General features: G+C 47.9%; 1 protein-coding gene across 1 annotated transcript; it reads left to right on the forward strand.

The window, feature by feature from the left end:
* Nucleotides 1-225: 225 nt before the first annotated feature.
* Nucleotides 226-20,524, forward strand: LOC130132179 (plexin-A1-like). Its single transcript, XM_056301753.1, has 3 exons — nt 226-1,407; nt 20,167-20,349; nt 20,513-20,524. Exons 1-3 carry the CDS (start codon nt 226-228, stop codon nt 20,522-20,524), a joined length of 1,377 nt encoding a protein of 458 aa, XP_056157728.1.
* The last annotated feature ends 90 nt before the right edge of the window (nt 20,525-20,614 follow it).

Below are 20,614 nucleotides of genomic sequence, written 5' to 3' on the forward strand. Positions count from 1 at the left end.
AGATGACAGTGTGCAACGACAAGAACAGGACGGCTGATCAATAGGAGTTCCGTTTTCCTTCCCGTCCTCCTCTCTCCCTCCATCCAACGACTGTCCCTAATTCCTAGGGAATAAAATCCAAAAGGAAAGGCAAGCCTGACTTGGGTGTTGGTGTCAGAGCTTCTCCTCCTCCTTTTCCTCCTCCTCCCCCATCCCCTGCAGCCTTGCCTCTAGCCACCTACAGATATGTGGCCCCTAGCTCGGTCAGTGGCCTCCTCTGGCCACAAGAACCTGCTGCTCCTATTGGGGCTGCTGCTCCTCACAGGCTCCTCCCTTTGCAATGGCCAACCCCAGCCTTTCAAACGATTCATCCCTCTTGATTGGGGGCTCACCCATTTGGCCATTCACAACAAAACTGGAGAAGTCTACGTGGGTGCCGTCAACTGGATCTTCAAGCTCTCCAGCAACCTGACCAAGCTGCGCAGCCACATGACTGGCCCAGTGGTGGACAATGAGAAGTGCTACCCTCCTCCTAGCGTTCAGTCCTGCCCCCATGACCTGGCCCAGACTCCCAATGTGAACAAGCTGCTCCTCATTGACTATGCCCAGAACCGCCTTATTGCGTGCGGCAGCACCTCCCAGGGCATCTGCCAGTTCCTCCGTCTGGATGACCTTTTCAAGCTGGGAGAGCCCCACCATCGCAAGGAGCACTACCTTTCAAGCGTGGCTGAGTCAGGGACCATGTCTGGGGTCATCATCAGCTCCCCCCACGGTCCAACCAGCAAGCTCTTCATTGGCACCCCCATTGATGGCAAATCCGAATATTTCCCTACCCTCTCCAGCCGTAAGCTGATGGAGAATGAAGAAAATGCTGACATGTTCAGCTTCGTCTACCAGGATGAGTTTGTCTCCTCTCAGCTCAAGATCCCCTCTGACACCTTGTCCAAGTTTCCTGCCTTTGACATCTACTATGTTTACAGCTTCAGCAGTGAACAGTTTGTCTATTATCTAACCATGCAGCTAGACACCCAGCTCACTTCCCCTGATGCCAGTGGAGAGCAGTTCTTCACCTCCAAAATCGTCCGCCTGTGCGTGGACGACCCCAAGTTCTACTCCTATGTGGAGTTCCCCATTGGCTGCACTAAAGATGGAGTGGAGTACCGCCTGGTCCAAGACGCATACTTGGCCAGACCTGGTCGGCAGCTGGCTAACTCCCTGGGGATCTCTGAAGATGAAGACATCCTCTTCACGGTTTTCTCACAGGGCCAGAAGAACCGGGCCAAGCCGCCCAAGGAGTCTGCCCTGTGCCTGTTCACTCTGAGGAAGATCAAGGAGAAGATCAAGGAGAGGATCCAGTCCTGCTACAAGGGAGATGGGAGGCTCTCTTTGCCCTGGCTGCTCAATAAGGAGCTTGCCTGCATCAACTCGGTAAGCCAATACTTCAGTACATTTTTTTTTTAATTCTGTCATGTAGAAGCAGCATTTCCTTTGCAACTTTTTGCAAACTTTGCTTTTCAGTTTGAAGGCTTCTGATTCGGTTTGCTCATTCCCTGCACACACAATTTTCTAAACACTAATGTAATGTTTTCACTTTGACCTACATTGCATTAGCATTGAAAAGGCCTAGTAATCTATTTGTCAACACAGGAAGCAGTCCAAATGGATAATTCAACTTAGTCTGACACCATTGCTTTTGCAGACAACTAGTAATATTGACTTTCACATGGTTTAGACGCTGTGTCACAGTTGAGGCTGCCCCTTGCTATGACACATAGCGGGGCCTCCAACCTTGTACAAACAAATGCACATAGGCTCACACTAGCCCCTTTTAGTATTGTGACGCAGGCCCGTAGGTTTGACCCTGGGCCCCCACCAAGGCCACCTTTAGTCCTCTTGGGGGTCAGTATTTAAAGTCCAGTGGGTTAGTGAAAGGAATGTGGGGAAACCAGGTGCCTTTCTCCTTTTCTCCTACTTTTTTCTCCCCTATTCTGTTGCTCCCAAGAGCTTCCTGGCACTTTGATTTAGTCACACCAGGAACATCATTACCTCAGTCGACCATAGTTGTGAAATGTCACTCAAGAATATTGTACACACACACACACACACACACACACACACACACACACACACACACCACCACCACCAATACACAACACATAAGTCACAGAGTGTTTTCTCACTCAGTCGAGGCAGTAGCCACAAAATGACAGAAGAACTTTTCTGAAAAGGGAAACTGGCAAACATGTCCCTGAACGCCATTGCCAGTATACTCAGTATGAAGTCTTCGTTCTTAATGATCAACTGGGACGCTACCAGCTATGTGACATTTTGACCAGTTGCAAACAGGTGGAGGTCTACGAACTGCTGGCAAACTAGTGGGATGTTCCCGCCAGCCGCTTGCACACAACACAGCGGATCTTTTTTGTTGGTCTCTCTTGTTCGAAATGTGTCTTTTTGCCTGAAAAGTTCAGCTTCATTTTGAGTATACTGCCGCCGTCAAGTTGAGTCGTACGTGCTCACCCATTTACGCCTGGATATCCGACCTGGACAAGGGAAAACTCCTAATGCACTGTGATCAGAACACGATCGGATCAGCCAGACCAATTCTGGAGGCAGTCTGCCACGCATTATGATTGGATCTCTGTCAAGTCTATATGTGATGCGTACAGCTTGCTGCATCAGTGAAAAAAATAATGACCGGGGGATTGAAACATCATCCTTGCAGTGCATAGTTAAAAATAATTGCAGTCCATTGTTATGGTCGCATTTTACTCAGACTCACCCAGCTTTGGCATGAACCACTCCCACCGTGGTAAATGGGTCATTGTTATCAGAGTCACGGCATTTTTAAATATGATTTTGGGAAAACAATTTGTTGTTTCTGATGCCTTAGTTGTTAAAATGACCCCTCCCTCAAAAAGTCTTGATATTTTGTTTTACTGTTGTTATTGCTGACAATAGACTTGCCATCTTCCCACCTACTCACTTTCTATGCATTGTGTATGTAAAACTGAGGCGAACCTATATAAATACCCCATGTAGACCCCATGTAGAGACACAAAGCATGGTAATACCAGGTGTAAATGGGGTCTCTCTGTTCATCTTTTCTGTTCTTGCCTCTTCTCGACACTTTGACACACTCTCTCTTTTTCAGCTCACCATTTTTCTTTTCAGTGCATAGCTCACTGAATCCACTTCTTCTCCCCTTTCTCGCTCCATCTTTCTCTGGGGCTTTGCCTGTAGTTGTTGTTGTTTTCTATCTACCCTGCTGTTTCTGCGCTAATATCTTCCACCACATCCCCTGTTTCCACTCATCCATTTCCTCCATCTTTCTCTCATCCCACACACACACACACACACACACACACACACACACGCACACTGGGTTGTGTCGAATGGAGTGCATTGTTTAGAGTAAACAACCTTCTCATCCATTTATGGTTCTTCATCAGCCCGATTTTTTTTTTTTGGGGGGGGTGATCCTTAATTATTCATTTCCCTCTATCTAATTCTCTCCTCTTATTCCAGCTTAAACATTTTGTTCCGTCATAATTAAAGCTGCACTGTGTTTAGCCTATATGACATACAGTTGTAAGATGTGTTTAACTGGACTGTTAACATGCCGGTAAGGGACCTGATGTATGGGTTTACTTAAACAAAGCCATATACTAATCAAAATTAATATCATCCAATGGAATAATCTGTTTTCCTTGTGTATTGGGATTGTTGGGTTGTTCCTTGAAGCGTAAATTTAAAAATAATTGTAAAAAGGAAGCTGTATCACCACACACACACACACACACACACACACACGCGCGCTAATATTCCCCCATGTAATGGATTCTCGAAGCCGTATATCACCTTTTTCTAACCGGAGGCAATTTCCTTCAGGAGAAACTAGTCCATTCAGAATGGTCATGCGATGCATGTCTAAGCAGATGTGACTATTGGTCAGATTATCAACGGAAAATTAGGCTCCATATGAATGTGGCTATTTACCATTAGAACTGATTAGAATGCTGGGGCGTCTGGATAGTGTAGCAGTCTATTCCGTTGCCTGCCAACATGGGGGTCGGCGGTTCGAATCCTCGTGTTACCTTGGTCAGGCGTCCCTACAGACACAATTTGCCATTTCTGCGGGTGGGAACCCGGATGTGGGTGTGTGTGCTGGTCGCTGCACTAGTGCCTCCTCTGGCTGGTCGGGACACCAGTTCAGGGGGGAGGGGGAACTGGGGGGAATAGCATGATCCTCCCACGCGCTATATCCCCCTGGTGAACCGCCACACTGTCAGGTGAAAAGAAGCGGCTGGCGACTCCACACGTATCGGAGGAGGCATGTGGTAGTCTGCAGCCCTCGCGGATTGGCAGAGGAGGTGGAGGAGTGACCGGGACGGCTCAGAAGATTGGGGTGATTGGCCAGATACAATAAGGGAGAAAAAGGGGGGAAACCCCCCCCCAAAAAACTGATTAGAGTGCTGAAGGAACGAACATTGTCACCGTTTTTTTCCCTTTCCTTCCTTTTTTCATTCTGTATTGACATTCTCTGCCTCAACTAGTCCTCTTTTCTTACTTTTCGTTATTCCTTACCTTTCCATTCTCCCATCTGTGTGTTACTGTGAGTGTAATATGTAATGGTTAGATTATTCACTCATTGGCTGACGCCACGGCGACCCAGTCACCTTGTTTACCATCAGTCAGACTAACTTCCAACATTTACATCAGGATTGTTGTCCTGATTTTTAACAGGAATTACAGCCACTAATACACTTTTAATAAATTGCCTCACACACACACACACACACATGCAGGCACACAGGGTTTTTAAAACTACGCTGTTGCCATAGCTCTCGCACAAGCTGTCGTCGATGATGATGATGTAATAGCTTCAAAGCCGAGCCGATTGGCTGACTGCGTGACCCCGTGGGTCAGCCTCAGGTTAATGATCTCTGCCACGCTGCCCTAAAGCGCTGACCCGGTGTCAGAAATCCTGACCTGATCTCCAGTCAATAGTCAGAGAAACCGCTCGTCTGACCTCCGACGAGCGCCTCATATTCCTTTTCGCAGTGTGGGAACCGGCGCCGTCCTGTTTGTCTTGCCCCGTTACTTTTGATATGCCGTGCTTTATTTGTTCAGAAATAAGATGTTGAAACAAAAGGATGAGCCCAAAAAAAAAAGAAAAAAAAAAGAAGGCCAACAAGAGAGCTGAATTTGACTAAAACATGTATATGACAGAGGAACATATTGGGAGGAATGGGCTTAACAGCTTCATTCATTGCTGCTCTTGCCAGAGCTGTTCCAGGAATAGCACGGGCTAGCATCATGGAGCGTGAATTTAAATGCCGCTCTCGCTCCCCAGTGTGTTTATTTTATGATTAGAAGGGTTTTGTGCTGTTAATGAAAAGGATATGTGTCTTGACGGAGAAACCCGGCCTGTAGATTGTGCAATTTGGACTGCATCTACTGTAGAGCGGGGGTGACCGAGGCCTTGTCACCTGCTTGACATTATGGCGCTGAATGAAGATAGATGGCCAGCTGCTTCGTCATCTCCTCCTCATACCGGTGTCATGTCACAGCTCCTGGCTTAGGGACATCCTCTTCTCTGCGGTCAGTGGGAGGCGCCGGCTGTTTGAAGTAAACAGATTTTACTTGCACATTACAAGCAACATGATTTTGGTTGTGGAATGTTATATGGGTAAGCAAAAGTTCAGGGATGCTCTCTCTCTCTCTCTCTCTCTCTCTCTGTCTCTCTCTCTCTCTCTCTCTCTCTGTCTCTCACTCTCTTGCTCTATTGCTCACTCGCTCGCTCACTCTTGCTCTCTCATTCTCGCTTTTTCACTCTCGCTCTCACTCATTCTCTCTCTCTCGCGCGCTCTCTCTCCCTCTCTTTCTAACTCCAGTTAACTCCAGCTTTGTTTGTTTGCTGTATGTATGTGTTTTGTTTTGTCTCTTAGCTTGTTTAGTGAACAGTCGACCTTCTATTTAGGCTGAAAGTTGATCAATACACACACATTTACAAAAGAGGTGGCAAAAGAGAGAGAGAGCAAGAGAGAGTGGCAGAGAAAGAGAGAGAGAGGTATCCAATCTGGGACTGAGAGAGAAATGTATGGAGGAAAGGCAAGGAGAGAGCAGGGCAAGAGTGAGCAATGGAAAGGAGGAAGGTAAATGAAAGTGATGGAGCCACTGAAAGGGAGAGAGAAGTGCAAAAAAAAAGAAGCTAGCCAGAGAACGGGAGGTGCAGGCAGGTGTGAGAGAGAGAGAATGAAACAGAGCTAGAGTAATGTATAGAATGGATGGAGAGAAGAATGGATGGAGAGACTTAAGGACAGCTCTGAGTAGACAAGTGCAATGGAGAAGGAGTGTGAAAATAGGAGTAGCCGGGGAGGCTGATAGAAAAGAAGGGAAGACAGATGGAGGTGTAGAGAAAAGAGAGAGGAATGGAGACAGGAAGAACTGGGGAGAGAGAGGGAGAGAGAGAGAGAGAGGTCGCTGATGGGAGAGCCAGGCCATTGCAGCTTTCGAGTTTCCCAGAGGTGAGGCAGTGATTCACAGAGCGCGGGGGAGAAAGAGAGAGAGAGAGAGGGAGGGAGAGAGCCTGGGGTAGGAGGATGGCGAGCGAAAGAGTGATAGCCCCCAAAATCTTTTCACCACGTCTGCCAAGAAGCACAGGAGAAAGGACGAAAGTGAGATAGGGGGAGGAAAGGGAAGGGTGATTGAGCACTGGCTCCAATACAAATAATATCGGTGTCCGTCACCTGGCCACTGCACTGTGCTCTTCAACAGCAGGCCTCTCTGTCATGTCAGCTCGCCGTGTGTCTGTGTGTGTGTGTGTGTGTGTGATAGTGTGCTTGTTGGTGTGTCCGTGTTTCTCTGTGAGTTACCATGTTATGGTGGCTCCTCTCATAACTTATGAGTGTTACTCCCGATAACACCCTGCATGTGTGTGTGTGTGTGTGTGTGTGTGTGTGTGTGTGTGTGTGTGTGTGTGTGTGTGATAGCAGCTTCAAAACAAGCCCCCTGACCCTCGCACATAAACCAGCAGTCCGAGGTGACAGCACACCGTTTCTATTTTTTTGCGGCTATGTATCAGTCCAGGTTCCAAGGCTGTTCAAAATGTCACCCTCCTCTCCCTCTCTCTCCAGATGGGCCATGGGGCAGTTGAACTTTCGAGCCCGTGGAATTGGGCTCACTGTCAAAAGGCCAATGCGTCCATCAATAAGAGGTCCACAGAATCAATCATAGGGACACTAAAGATCCCATATTCGGTATTCTCACATGTTAATTTTGCGCGGCGCTTTCCCGTGCGTGCGCTCAGGCGGCATTGTTCCTCGCCCCCATAGGCCAGCTGTTATTTGGCGGCTGCTGCCACCTCGACCGTGTCAGAGGTGAAGGGTGACGATCGATACGAAATGGCTCCGACCATACAATGGGGGCTGCCAGGGCGGAACAGTCAACTCACCGCTGATATTCCCGCTTCAGATGTGGCTAAACGCTGACGGTTTATTCCCGGTAGCATTCCCGTGTGCGCACGCGGGTTGTGCGTGGTGCACTGCAGCTATCGTAACCCAGGCGTGCCCGTGCACCGTCTAGGTGTGCACGTGTTCAGGCCAACCTTTCGGGTAGTGGCTGAGATTAGCGCGGTTTATCAGCCCCGCGCCTCCCGGTAAACTAGTTGTACCCCGCAGAGCCGTTATAATGGGCTACCAACGCAGCCAATCACCGCGCATTGTCGATACGCGCATGCTCGGTAGGACCGCGCTACCCTACCTCAGTAAATTACGTCTTAACGTGATGAGCTCTGCCGATTTGTACGAGTTGATTATCCGCCTCGGGTCGACGTCCCTGCTTTGTTCCGAGTCATTTTGGTAGACCTTAATGTGTTTGTCACGTGGGAAGAGCGGTTAGACGGAGACGCTTGTCCATCACCGGTAGACACGGCAGAGGAATACCAAGCTTCTCATTTCCGCTTTTAGAGACGGAACGTCAGCGCCTCTGTTGTTATCCCGAGCTCACGTGAACCACAACGGATGTTGTCATCCCGCCCCGGAGCGACTATATGATGGATGGAGTTGAACACTCTCCGGTATCGGTTCATAGCCGTTTCTATCAGAACGGGCGTTTTCCGGTGAAACGGGTTGGGTTGCAGGCTTTGTTACAACGCAGCCCGTTTTATGTGAACCTAATCAAAAGGGATGTGCCGGTAAATGTGTTGAGGTAATTAGAACTGATTAATTGAGCCAAAGTTGATGAGAAGAGGTAATTGCCACACTAAATGAGCTGAGCCACGAGAAATTGACCTCGCGGGTTCTTTTAGAGGATATTGATATTAGCGGGTCATGTTTTGGCCAATATTACAAAATTTGATTTGATTAGAAATAAGAAATGTGTTGAATTTTCACACAGATTAGATTTGGGGTTCGGAGTCAAATTGTTAAGGATTTGAGGTTAAATTGCGTGTGTGTGTGTGTGTGTGTGTGTGTGTGTGTGTGTGTGTGTGTGTGTGTGTGTGTGTGTGTGTGTGTGTGTGTGTGTGTGTGTGTGTGTGTGTGACATCGGAAACAGTCGTCTTTTCCCATAAGGGAATGGGATCCTGCCTCAGTAGGGTTGGGTGAGCTGGCTCCTGTATAGGCAAAGGAGACTGACGTCGCTGGAGACGGCTGTCCACTTTTTCACGTTCTCCCTTCTCCCCTTCCTCTTCTTCTCCCTTCTCCTCCCATTCCCTTCTTCTTCCCACATCCCTTCACCCAGCTCATCCTCCTTTCTTTGCTTTCCCTCCTTTTCATTCCACTCTCAACCCCCGAATCCCCCCCCTCTCTCTCGCTGACCTTTCTTTCTCTCTCTCTCTGAGGAGTGTTTAGCTCAACAAACCCCAACCTTCAGCACAAGACTAATGATACTAATTGTCAGTGTAATTATGTATTGATCTCCGCTGTGTTGTGTTTGTGTGTGTCTATGTTGTGTAGCCTACATCATTATCAGCAGTACGGATAAATATGCAGCGTTTCACAAAGGCCAGCAGGAAGCCCACATCTGCTTGCAGCTTTACTTTAGTAAATAGATTATAGGCCTTGGTCTATTTCCTAGTCACCTACCCGGCATGGGTGGCTTTGTATCGGTGTGTGTGGTAGTATGTGGTGCGCTTTATATCCGTGCACGTTCACGTAGGCGCCCATGTTGTCTGTGTGGCTCTGCACACTGACATTGGGTCATTTCCAAGAAACCTGTATGTTTACTTGAGGGTGCCCGTGTATGCGTGCCGTGCACAGCTTCGCTGGTCTCCTGCCTGCTCCTTGTGCAGCAGGAGTCAGGTCTGCACATGTAGCAACACATTCTGCAGGCAGCTGCTGAACTGGAGCCCAATTGCTGCAGCTTTCATTAGCTACCCAGGGACGACTCAACATAGATGGATCTTGGAATTCGAATCCGAATTTGTCGAAGTCAGTCCCCCCCCCCTTTTTTTTTTCTTCCCAATTGTACTTGGCCAATTACCCCACTCTTCCGAGCCCTCCCGGTTGCTGCTCTCTGCCCAGACTAGCACATGTCTCCTCCAATACATGTGGAGTCGCTTCTTTTCACCTGAGAGTGAGGAGTTTCGCCAGGGGGATGTAGCGCGTGGGAGGATCGCGCCCTGACCGACCAGAGGAGGCGCTAGTGCAGCGACCAGGACACATACCCACATCCGGCTTCCCACCCGCAGACACAGCCAATTTTGTCTGTAGGGACGCCCGACCAAGCCGGAGGTAACACGGGGATTCGAACTGCCGATCCCCGTGTTGGAAGGCAACGGGATAGACCACTACGCCACCTGGACGCCCAGTCAACTCATTTTCTAACTTCTTGATCATTGAGTCTCAAGTCACATTTCTGAGCAGATACCAGACACTACCAGAAGAACCAAATGATTCGAACCTGGTGGATTGGATCATTTGCTTGACGTTGTTGTTTCTGACTTTTCTCCGTAGTAATTAGGCTTATAAATAACCTTTCTCTCGCATCACTCCACCAACAAAACCTACCCTCGTCTCCATGGAGTCAAGTTGCTGCGCCACTTCGGTTTACATTAGAGATCGGCCCATTGGGAGTTTATTCTATACTTGGTATCCTAATGAGCTTGTGAGTGTTTGTTTTGTGGCTACGGTTGTGTTTCGTGTACAGCCTGTGGGATGGATGTGTGGTGTACGTGGATCAAGTAACACAAGAGTCAGCAAAACTGAGGTACGAGCACAACCAAAGTCACTGCCAAAAATGACTGAAAGCGTTGGAGTTGCTCCGCATGGTCACTCATTTCGAGCTGCTCTGGATGTGGGGTAACACATTTAAGAAATACAGGCACACTGTCATCCTCATGAGGCGGTCCAATACCGAAGCTACACATGACTCATAATGTGGTCTTTGCCTCGTTTTTGTCTCGGTGGCTCGGTCCACAACCTGGCTCACTGGTTGGCTACAGGCTTTGTATAAAACACAACGTCACACTAAGGCCTGCCATATATTTGAGTTTGTTGTGTGTGAATGATGTGTCTTCGAGTGTGTGGATTTTGCTGGTTTCCAGCGTGTGAGTTACGGCTGATGTTCGGTGGTGAGAGAAATGGAAGACTTGTAACTCTGCCTCACACCTCACAACACGCATCTCAAGTAAACGTCTGCAGTTGTAAATATTGGCGTACGGCAGAACAGCCCATGTGGACAGTAACGGTGATGGTCTCTGTTGTCTTTACTGTATCCCCGACTTGGGTCCCCCCCCCCCATTTGAAGGTTGCATTAGATATACCTCCATTTATTGCAAGAGTGTAGGTTGGTCCTCCCCGTACTGTACAGATCCCCGCTTGCACACTGCAGCATTTCTTCATGTTTATTTCTGAGGAGGCTCTGGGGTATCCACAAGCTCGGGGCCCACCGCCGAGATTTCTGGGTTATTTATGAGCCGGACCTCTCCCAGAATCCTTCACTCCATTTGCAGCCAGAAACACACATACTTGCAATTGTGCGTGTGTACACACACACACACACACACACACACACACACACACACACACATATACACACACACTTTCTTACACACAAATGTGCATGCACGTACAAACACACACACACACACTTGGTTACACACATGCATGTATCTGCATGTGCACAAACATACTTTCTTACACACACCCTTGCTTACACACATGCATATATGTGCACGTGCACACACACACACACACACACACTTTCTTACATACATGCATGTATCTGCACGTGCACACACACACACACTTTCTTACACACAAATGTGCATGCACACACACACTTTCGTACACACAAATGTGCATGCATGTGCATGTGCACACACACACACACACACACACACACACACACACACACACACACACACACTTGTTTACACACATGCATGTGTCTGCACGTGCACACACACACTTGTTTGCACACATGCATGTATCTGCACGTGCACATGCGTGAGCGCGCATGCACACACACACACACACACACACACACACACACACACACACACACACTTGCAAACATCAGGAAGCAGTCACCTGCCTCTGCCAACACACCAGGAGGGATCCTACACATCAGCAGTGTTCCAGTGGCAGAACAGAGCAGCTTGTGTGCACGCACACTGTAACAGGCCTTATCTACTGGTAGGGAAATGAGGTGAGAAGCTGCTGCTCAGAACCCCCTCACATGGTGTTTATAGCGGCTAGTTTAGCTGACGCACTCATAAACGCTCCTCTGCTATCGCCTCCATCACCCAGTACACAAAACACACAATGATACCACCCCTGTTTCCCTTCCCTGCTCCCCAGCCCTGCACCGCTCCTTCACTGCCCTCCTACTCACCACACACACACACCTAGCTGCTATTCATGTGTAAAGTGGTGAATAGCAGGGCTGTGCTGAGGTGTGCGCCGGGCTGTTTGGCCGGTCCGTCGAATGCCGCATGTTGTGTATATGTGCGCGCCCCCTCCTGCCCCCACAGAATGAGGTCATTGTGTGCTCATGCATTCCGACTACCGCGTCAACAAAAACAGTGAAGTAGTGGATTACTTGGGGTGCATTCTACGATACCGCAGTCTCGGGAGTGGGGGGGTGGGGGGGTGGGTGGGAATCAGCTGTGTGTTGGAGAGCGGTGACGGGAGTGCCGTCTTGCTTGCTCGCTCGCTCGCTCGCTCGCTCTACGACAAACGCACGCGCGGAGAGAGCCCGTACCGTACAGTTAAATAACAGGCTTATCTTAAAACCACACGGGCCGGCCAATTTTTCATTTCTTTCTTTTATTTTTTATTTATCTATTTTCGGAGCAGAGAGAAAAATGTGTTTTGCTGTTGTCCGGTTATTAGTGTCTGGCTGGATGCCCAGATGGTTTTGTTTTTGCGGTTATCTTACACTTTTTATTGACGAAAGAAAAAACGTGGCGGTAATTCACAGCAAGTGATGTCGGCAGCGCCGTGGCGCATGTTCGTCCACGCAGGCCTTGCATTGTGCTATGCCGTCTCAGTGTTTTTCTGTGAGCGGCGCTGACTAATTCCACTCAGGGTCAGCATAATTTGTACCCACACTCATTTTTTCTGACATAACATGTTCCCTGAACGGCAATCACCGGGGAACCATGACTGTCAGTGCAGGCCTGTAACTGCACATGTCTGCAGAATCTCCGCCGTAGTGTGGGCAGGGATGTGTGCACACACGTGTCGAGCGTTTTATGAATAGCTGTGTTTCATTGTTTCGCTGCGTGAAGTAACACAACCCGGTACCGCTGGCTGTTATGAGAGAGACCCGAGTGTGTGTTTGTGTGTGAGCATGTGCACATGCATTCCTCGTAAGTTGTGTGTAAGGTAGACCCGACACATTTAAGATGACCTTGAATATCAGCTGACAGCTCACACACATACACACACACACACACACACACACACACACACTCACACTATAAACTCCCATTATATCCCCTGTAAACTCTTCGCCAAAACCAAATTGGAGCTTATGTATCTTCGGAAACCCCAGACAGGGGGCGTCCGGGTAGCGTAGCGTAGCGGTCTATTCTGTGCCCTACCAACACGGGGATCACCGGTTCGAATCCCCGTGTTACCTCCGGCTTGGTCGGGCGTCCCTACAGACACAATTGGCCGTGTCTGCAGGTGGGAAGCCGGATGTGGGTATGTGTCCTGGTCGCTGCACTAGCGCCTCCTCTGGTCAGTTGCAGCACCTGTTCGGGGGGAGGGGGGGAATAGCGTGATCCTCCCACGCGCTACGTCCCCCTGGCGAAACTCCTCCCTGTCAGGTGAAAAGAAGCGGCTGGTGACTCCACATGTATCAGAGGAGGCATGTGGTGGTCTGCTGCCCTCCCCGGATCGGCGGAGGGGGTGGGGCAGCGGCCGGGACGGCTCGGAAGAGTGGGGTAATTGGCCAAGTACAATTGGGGAGAAAAAGGGGGGAAAACTCCTAAAAAACAGCAACCCCCAGACAGCGTTTCACAGTCAGGGGGTAAGAACCCCAAGAGGGTTGTGAGATAAATCTGAGGGATCATGCTGTCTGTGATTTATGATGAAGTATTTAAAAAAATATCCATATTCAATGATGACTTTGCAGTCTAGACCCTCCAGACTCGAATAGATTGTTTAAAAGGAAGAAACCGATCCCTTGTTGTGAAGGAGGTGGCGTTTCCTTGCCTGGAACGGCGAGTTACGACCACGCACCACTTCCTCTCCCTACCAACAGGCCGAGGAACCACTGCAGTAAAAACTGTAATCCTGAACATTTTCTCCCTGCCTGCTGGTTATCCTTCTGAAAAGGCAACGGAGAGAATTTCTATCATCTGCCAAAGTCAGCGGAAGGTGGTTGGCTTAACTCTTTCGCTGCTGGGAGAATGTGACGGGCTCTCTGCAGGGAGCCGTGCCCTTGAAAACACCCCAGAATGTCAGACGCACTCTATAGGCGTGCCGTAAACCTTCAGAGCCATGCGCGGATGGGCTTTACATTATACAGTTCAGCTCTGAGTCACATGGGGAAAGTGGAGTAGAGCCCTGTACTGCTTAAACTGGTGGTGTAGTGTGTTCGAATGCTAGAAAACCCAAGGGAAGCCCCTCTCCTCCAATGCTGGTGAAACCCTCGAGACCTGTGGAGATGCTATGCAGCATTTACAATTTAACCCCCCCCCCCCAGAGAAACCATATAGATTACTCCTGTGGGTGTGTGTGTGTGTGTGTGTTTGCACACATGCACATCCATATTTTGACATTTTCTGACAGCTTAACATCAAGGAAATTCTGTGTAAATGTGTGTGTGTGTGTGTGTGTGTGTGTGTGTGTGTGTGTGTGTGAGTGTGTGTGAGCGAGAGAGAGAGAGAGAGAGAGAGAGAGAGAGAGAGAGAGAGAGAGAGAGAGAGAGAGAGAGAGAGAGAGAGAGAGAGAGAGAGAGAGAGAGAGAGAGAGAGAGAGAGCGCAAGTCTAATCCAGATTAATCGTTTCCTTTCGTGTGGCTACAGGGTTTGAAGGTTTGACAGTGTTGCCCCTAGTTATGTCATATCAAGACAGGGGGAGTTGTTTAGTTGCACTTGCACACACTTGTGTGTACACGTGTGTACACACAACACACACACACACACACACACACACACTGTGCACGTGCTCACATACACACACGACGTAAGAGTATAGACTGAATGCCCTGGTTGAATGGAAAACCGGGTGCTTGTGTGAGTAAGTTTACAAGTTGTCACTTCTGTTTGTCTGTCAGTTCCCTTTTGTGTTGAGGGGAGAAACCGACTCCCAGCCATGGCTTTACAAAAGTAAGTTGTCTCCTGTAATGGCTGTGGGGTTTTCTTTCTCTCATTGACAAACGCACGCACAACTAGAAGAGTGCACCTAGTAGAGTGCAGATCCCCACCAGGCGTATCTTTCCTTCTCTGGTGTCTGGTTCTCGGACTTGGCGACAAACCAGCCGAGGAGTTAGCACTCAATTGCGGTATAAAACAGGTTTTTCCAAAGGTTTTGAATCACCGCAGCCATGACAGGTCCTTGATCGTACAGTCATAACTGTGCACAGAAATGATTAGGCTGACAGGCCCAGTAGTATGCGAGATTAGTAGCGGACACACACAATCACACATTTTTTGTTTGTGTGTCTGTGTCTTCAGTCTCTCAAGCTGATTGGTGAACCACTGACCTACTCTTTTGATCGAAAGTTTATCAGTAGACATAAAGAAAGAGAGCGGTATACACAGAGATATGCACAATACACAGAGAAAGTCGGGTGTGGGCAGATGAGAGAGAGTGAGGCAGAAAATGAGACAGAGCAATAAGAGAGGAAGAGTTGTTTGTATTGCAATATATAGGAGAGAGAGAGAGAGAGAGAGAGAGAGAGAGAGAGAGAGAGAGAGAGAGAGAGAGAGAGAGAGAGAGAGAGAGAGAGAGAGAATGAAGGTCAGTAGTGAGTGGATGAGTGAGATAGAGGTGGGGGGGAAATAGGAGTCGCGAGGAAGGCTGGTTTACTTTTATTTTTTTTAATTTTTCTCGATCATTCTGCTTAGCCACACGACAACAGAGAGGGATTTGATTTTACAAAGCCCTTTATTAAGCACTACATTAGGTATACAGACAAAAAGGACATGAACTACATAAGTGTAAGTGAAAGCATAAGCCAACAATACAGCCAGCACTTTCCCTCCTTACACCAATTAGAAAAAGAAGACCAGGTCTTCATCATCTCCCACTGAGTACAAGACTCCCTCCACTTCCCATTTAAGGCTGAAAGCCTCCAGATTGTCTACCATTTTGTAGTAGGCATGCTCCACCCTGAGCCGAGCCTTAAGTAGTCCTGTAAGAACCTGCACAGGGTCCACACAGCCCATTTCCCAGGCCTGGTTCTTACAGCTCAGCCAGATGGCTATTTTGGCAGCAGGTGATATGAAGTTTATAAGTGCGCGGACCTTTCTCCCTGGCTATGTATTTGGGACCATAGACAAACAACTGAAAAGAAAATGCCCCCCCCCCAGCCCAAAAACCAACCCCATAACAACTCAAACACACCCACCAACCTAGGAAACCGGACAAATAAATGTGTTGAGACTCACACTGTGCACAAAACAGACATGCCTCCCTCCCTGTGATCAGGATTTAGGTGCACTCTGTGTCTGTTCATGGCTGTCGCCCCATGCGAAATCCTCCACCGGAGGTCAGCTGACCATTTTTCCACCGGTAGCTTGTACAGGGACCGCCAGCAGAATTTCGGGGAAGAGCCTGGGTCAAAAAAAAACTCAGTCCACCTCGACGTTTTCATGGCCTGCAGAGACTGAAAGTGCCTCACCTTCACACACAGGATGTAAGTTGCGCTGCTGAGTGTATACGACTTCTCCCACCGCCGCCCCCAATCTGTGTCATTAGTTTGGTCGCTATGGTTTTCTTGCAGCATTACCACATATATCTTTTTCTGCTTCACAACCTCTGCTGCTAAAGCCCTTTTACATCTGTCCCTCCCACCATTAATGTTAAGAGATTCAACCCTGAGCCACTGCATAAAATGGGTAGCGCAGAGAAAAAGGCAGAGACAGAAACAGACAGGCATGGAACAAGAAAAAAGAATAAAGCACTCTGTGATGCATGATCATTATTTATTTCACAAGTTTTGTCCTTCTGACAGTTTTCCCCTTTACCGCCTTTCTCAAGGCTGTGACGTGCTTCTTAAGGTGAGAACATGTTTCTCATCAAGCAGCTCAAAAACAACCAGCTCCTGCAGAAAACCAACAGACCTGATGCACTTCTCTGTATTATTAAAATAATATTTTACTTTTACTGACTTTCCAAATGTTTTATCCAAAAAAACCGTTAATGTTCTCCAGAGAATACAGCTTTGCTGCAGTATGATGCTTCACCAGCTGACACACTATCAAACACAGTGATAGTGATAGCATCCCTGACTACTGGGAATCTTCTGTACACTCTCAGTATCGCCCTCCGTATGCCTACATCCACCCTTCACACTCTGTGCCTCACCACTGAGCACATCCTCAGTGCCCGCCGAGCTGCGGGGAAACCGCCGCCTCTTCAGCTGCGAGTGTTTCTGCAAGCTCTGCCCCTCAACTCCGAGGCCTAATTTCTCATCTACAACTGGTGGAGTAGGCTGTTCCTCCAACTGACTCCGTTCTCCTCTCCCCGCTTGGGAGACATTATTGGGGGGCAGGATGTTAGCATCTGCGGTGTCTTTCTCCGCTTGCTGTCTATGAGGACATGCGAAGTGCATATGGCTGACATCATCGCACTCAAACATTTTAACTGCCCCGAACTAGCATACACCATGTACGGGGCCATTACCGTGTTTACCTCTAAAGGAAACCTCCCAACTGCATCAGAGAGTCCAGAATCACAAACACCTGCCTTTTGAGTGACCTGAACATGTTTCATCTTCGGATATTTACATCCGAGACTGACAGTTTTTGAAAGCACCGGCGAATTTGCTAAAACCTCCGCAGCTCATTTTCCAATAGCTCATTGGAGATAAATGGCAAAAACACCTGACACTGTGATTCTGGTAGAGGAAACTGACGATTTGGAAACGGCACAGTAAATATTACACCATTTTATCTTGTCTAAATCACACAAATATGACAGCCGCCTGTCCGAAACCTCTTGTTTATTACATTTTGCATTATTTTGTATTATCTTGTATAGTTTTTTTTCATTAAACTGCTTTTTTCCACGATTTCACATTTTAAACACTTGATGTCCCTGATAACTACACCACTCTCAATCATCTCGCTGACATGACGCTCCTCCTTCAAAACACCACCACAGCCTTGTTCATCCTACAAGCAAACAGTAGATTGCCATTTCCAACTTGCTCTCCTACAGCCAACAAAACCTCCTCCACCATCACAATGGGCGTCTCCATCACAATGGGCGTCTCAGTGGTGGCGTCTCAGAGGACGCATTCCTCCCGAAAACCACCTGAGAAAACCACCGAACACTCAGCCAACACTAAGTAAAATGTATTAAGAAAGCTTACCTGATCATGCACATCGGACAGGTGAAGAATACAGGGGGAAAATCTGAGAAAAAAAGGACACAAAACAAATCGAAACTTCACATCACTCGCACATCCACCAACCTCACTGACGCTCACACACCCCACCTCCCAGCATGCAGTGCAGAGAGAGAGAAAGAGAGACCTCTTGATGGTTACCTCTAACTGACATCTAGCTGTTTTTTGTTCATTTTGTCTTCACTCCAAATTGATGCCCATTGAAGAGCTTTAAGATTTTGCAGAGCCCGAGATGAGAAAGATTGGTGCAGAGAGAGAGAGAGAGAGAGAGAGAGAGAGAGAGAGAGAGGAGAGAGAGAGAGAGAGAGAGAGAGAGAGAGAGAGAGAGAGAGGGAGGGAGAGAAAATAATTGAGGGGAGAGCCGGGCTTTTGCGGCCTGTGAGCGCTCAGAGGGGGAGACAAACTAGGAGAGATAATGGAGGGAGACCGATATCACCGTTTGCTGGGCTTCTATAACAGCTAGAAGGAGACAGAGAGAGAGAGAGGAGAGAGAGAGCGAGAGCGAAAGAGAGCGGGAACAGCAGAATAAAGGGATATTGACATGTTGCGCATTGCAAGCAATTTAGGGAGATGGGGGAGGAGAGAGAGGAAGAGGGAGTTATCTACTCTCCTGTGTGGATCAATCAGATGATGTAGCGATAACATCATGGATTACACCACCTTTTACACACTGCCCCATTTAGCACCCAAGCAACAACCTCATGTTCATCACCGATCTGTCTGTCTGTCTGTCTGTCTGTCTGTCTGTCTGTCTGTCTGTCTGTCTGTCCTGTCTCTCTCTCTCTCTCTCTCTCTCTCTCTCTCTCTCTCTCTCTCACCCAGTCACCCACACACGCATGCATGAATGCTGAAACACACACATGCACACTTCTACCCCACTTGTCAGGGCAGCTGATAATGCTTGTTTTGTGTGTGGTGTGTGTGTGTGTGTGTGTGTGTGTGTGTTTGTGACAACCACATCCCTCCCCTCCCTCCTCCCTGGTCTGAATGGTTAAGGCGTCATGCGGGTCAGTGGATCGCCCGAGGGACCGGCCCTCGTGTGACAGTGGAGCGTTATAGAATGTGTCAGTGGGTCAGTAACGGTCACCAGCCCCCATCGTTTCAAGCTCGGTCCGCGCTTTGTCATGTTACGGCCATGACAGAACGCATTAGAACGGTCAAAAGATTTTTTTGTGGTGGAATTCTCTTTAGGAAGAATGGAGGCTGCATTCAAGAGCGACAAGTTTTTGCATTGGGTACTTAACAATTTGTAAGGTCGAATAAACACGGGTAACTTGATTTTTGGAGTTAAGTGAGATAAGACAGCCGTGGTCATGTACGTATAGCCTCTCCGTTCCATTCAGTATTGAAAAATCCTTTGACGTTTTTTTGTTTGACAACGTGTCAGCTCAAGGACACTAAGGGAATGTGTATGTTGGAATCTAAAGAAAATTAAGTCTAAAGGACGGAGTCAAGTTTAGGACATGGAATATACTTTCTGAAGTTCTGGATCCCAAAATTATAGATCGCTATATGTGTAAAATTATTTATTTTGAATTTTTTTTATCCGTTTTTGAAACACGTTTTAAGTTTTATTTGTTTATTTATTTATTTGTTTATTGTTTTGTTTTATGTATGGTTTTATTGTTTTAAGTTGGGTAAGTGGTTTGGATAATGGCTGGAATTATTTTTAAAAAATTTCTGATGTAAACAGTGGTCTTTTAGGCAGTACATAGTGTTTTAATATTGGACAGTTTTAAGCATCAGACACGTATTTGTTTTGATTAAGCCTTCATACAAATCAGGCAGGAAGTGTGTGTTTACTCTAAAATATTTTCCAGCCACAGTCTCCATTCATTTTGTGTACATGTCCCTCCAAACCCTAGATTACTGAACACACACACACACGATAAACATGTCAGGCCTCTTTTTGTTTTTGTTTGCTGGTCAAAAAAAAACACCCATGGAAGCTGCTCATCACAATAGGAGCTTTCATTTTCTTTCGCAATTTCCTCCCGTTAATAAAAATTGGAGTTGAATCTGTAAAAACTACTTCGTACGTCGAGACTTCTCTCATCTAAGATGCCATGCTAGCACAGAAGTTATGTTCACCTCCTTCCCTTCCTCTAATTCCTGTATCGTCTTTCTTCCTCCCTCCCCTTCCTCCTCCAGCCTTTGCAGATAGATGATAACTTCTGTGGCCAGGACTTTAACCAGCCCCTGGGGGGCACCACCACCATTGAAGGCATCCCCCTCTTCATCGACAAAGACAATGGCATGACCTCAGTGGCGGCGTACGACTACCGTGGCAACACCGTGGCCTTCGCTGGCACGCGCAATGGCAAGATGAAGAAGGTAGGGTTCTCATCACGTGTGTGTGTGTGTGTGCGTGTGTGTGTGTGTGTGTGTGTGTGTGTGTTTGAGAATTGTGAAAATGTTGTTTGCCATTTTTGTCGGGGTTCATTTTTATGCACGTTTCATAATTTTTGTGATGTGTTTTGCATCTCGCCTCTGTCAGGGGTATTTCTGAAGTGTACTGAACTGGCTTTGTGTCACTTATCGTTCATGGACACCGGTCAGGGGATGTGATTACGTGACATATTCACTCAGCTGTGCAGCC

Source organism: Lampris incognitus, chromosome 2 (genome assembly GCF_029633865.1).
Source record: "Lampris incognitus isolate fLamInc1 chromosome 2, fLamInc1.hap2, whole genome shotgun sequence".
Taxonomy (NCBI): domain Eukaryota; kingdom Metazoa; phylum Chordata; class Actinopteri; order Lampriformes; family Lampridae; genus Lampris; species Lampris incognitus.

Excerpts from the sequence above, each read along its gene's own strand:
- LOC130132179 (XM_056301753.1), top strand. The coding sequence starts at position 226 with ATGTGGCCCCTAGCTCGGTCAGTGGCCTCCTCTGGCCACAAGAACCTG. Across the intron at positions 1,408-20,166 it reads AGCTTGCCTGCATCAACTCG|CCTTTGCAGATAGATGATAA; the intron begins GTAAGCCAATAC and ends TTCCTCCTCCAG.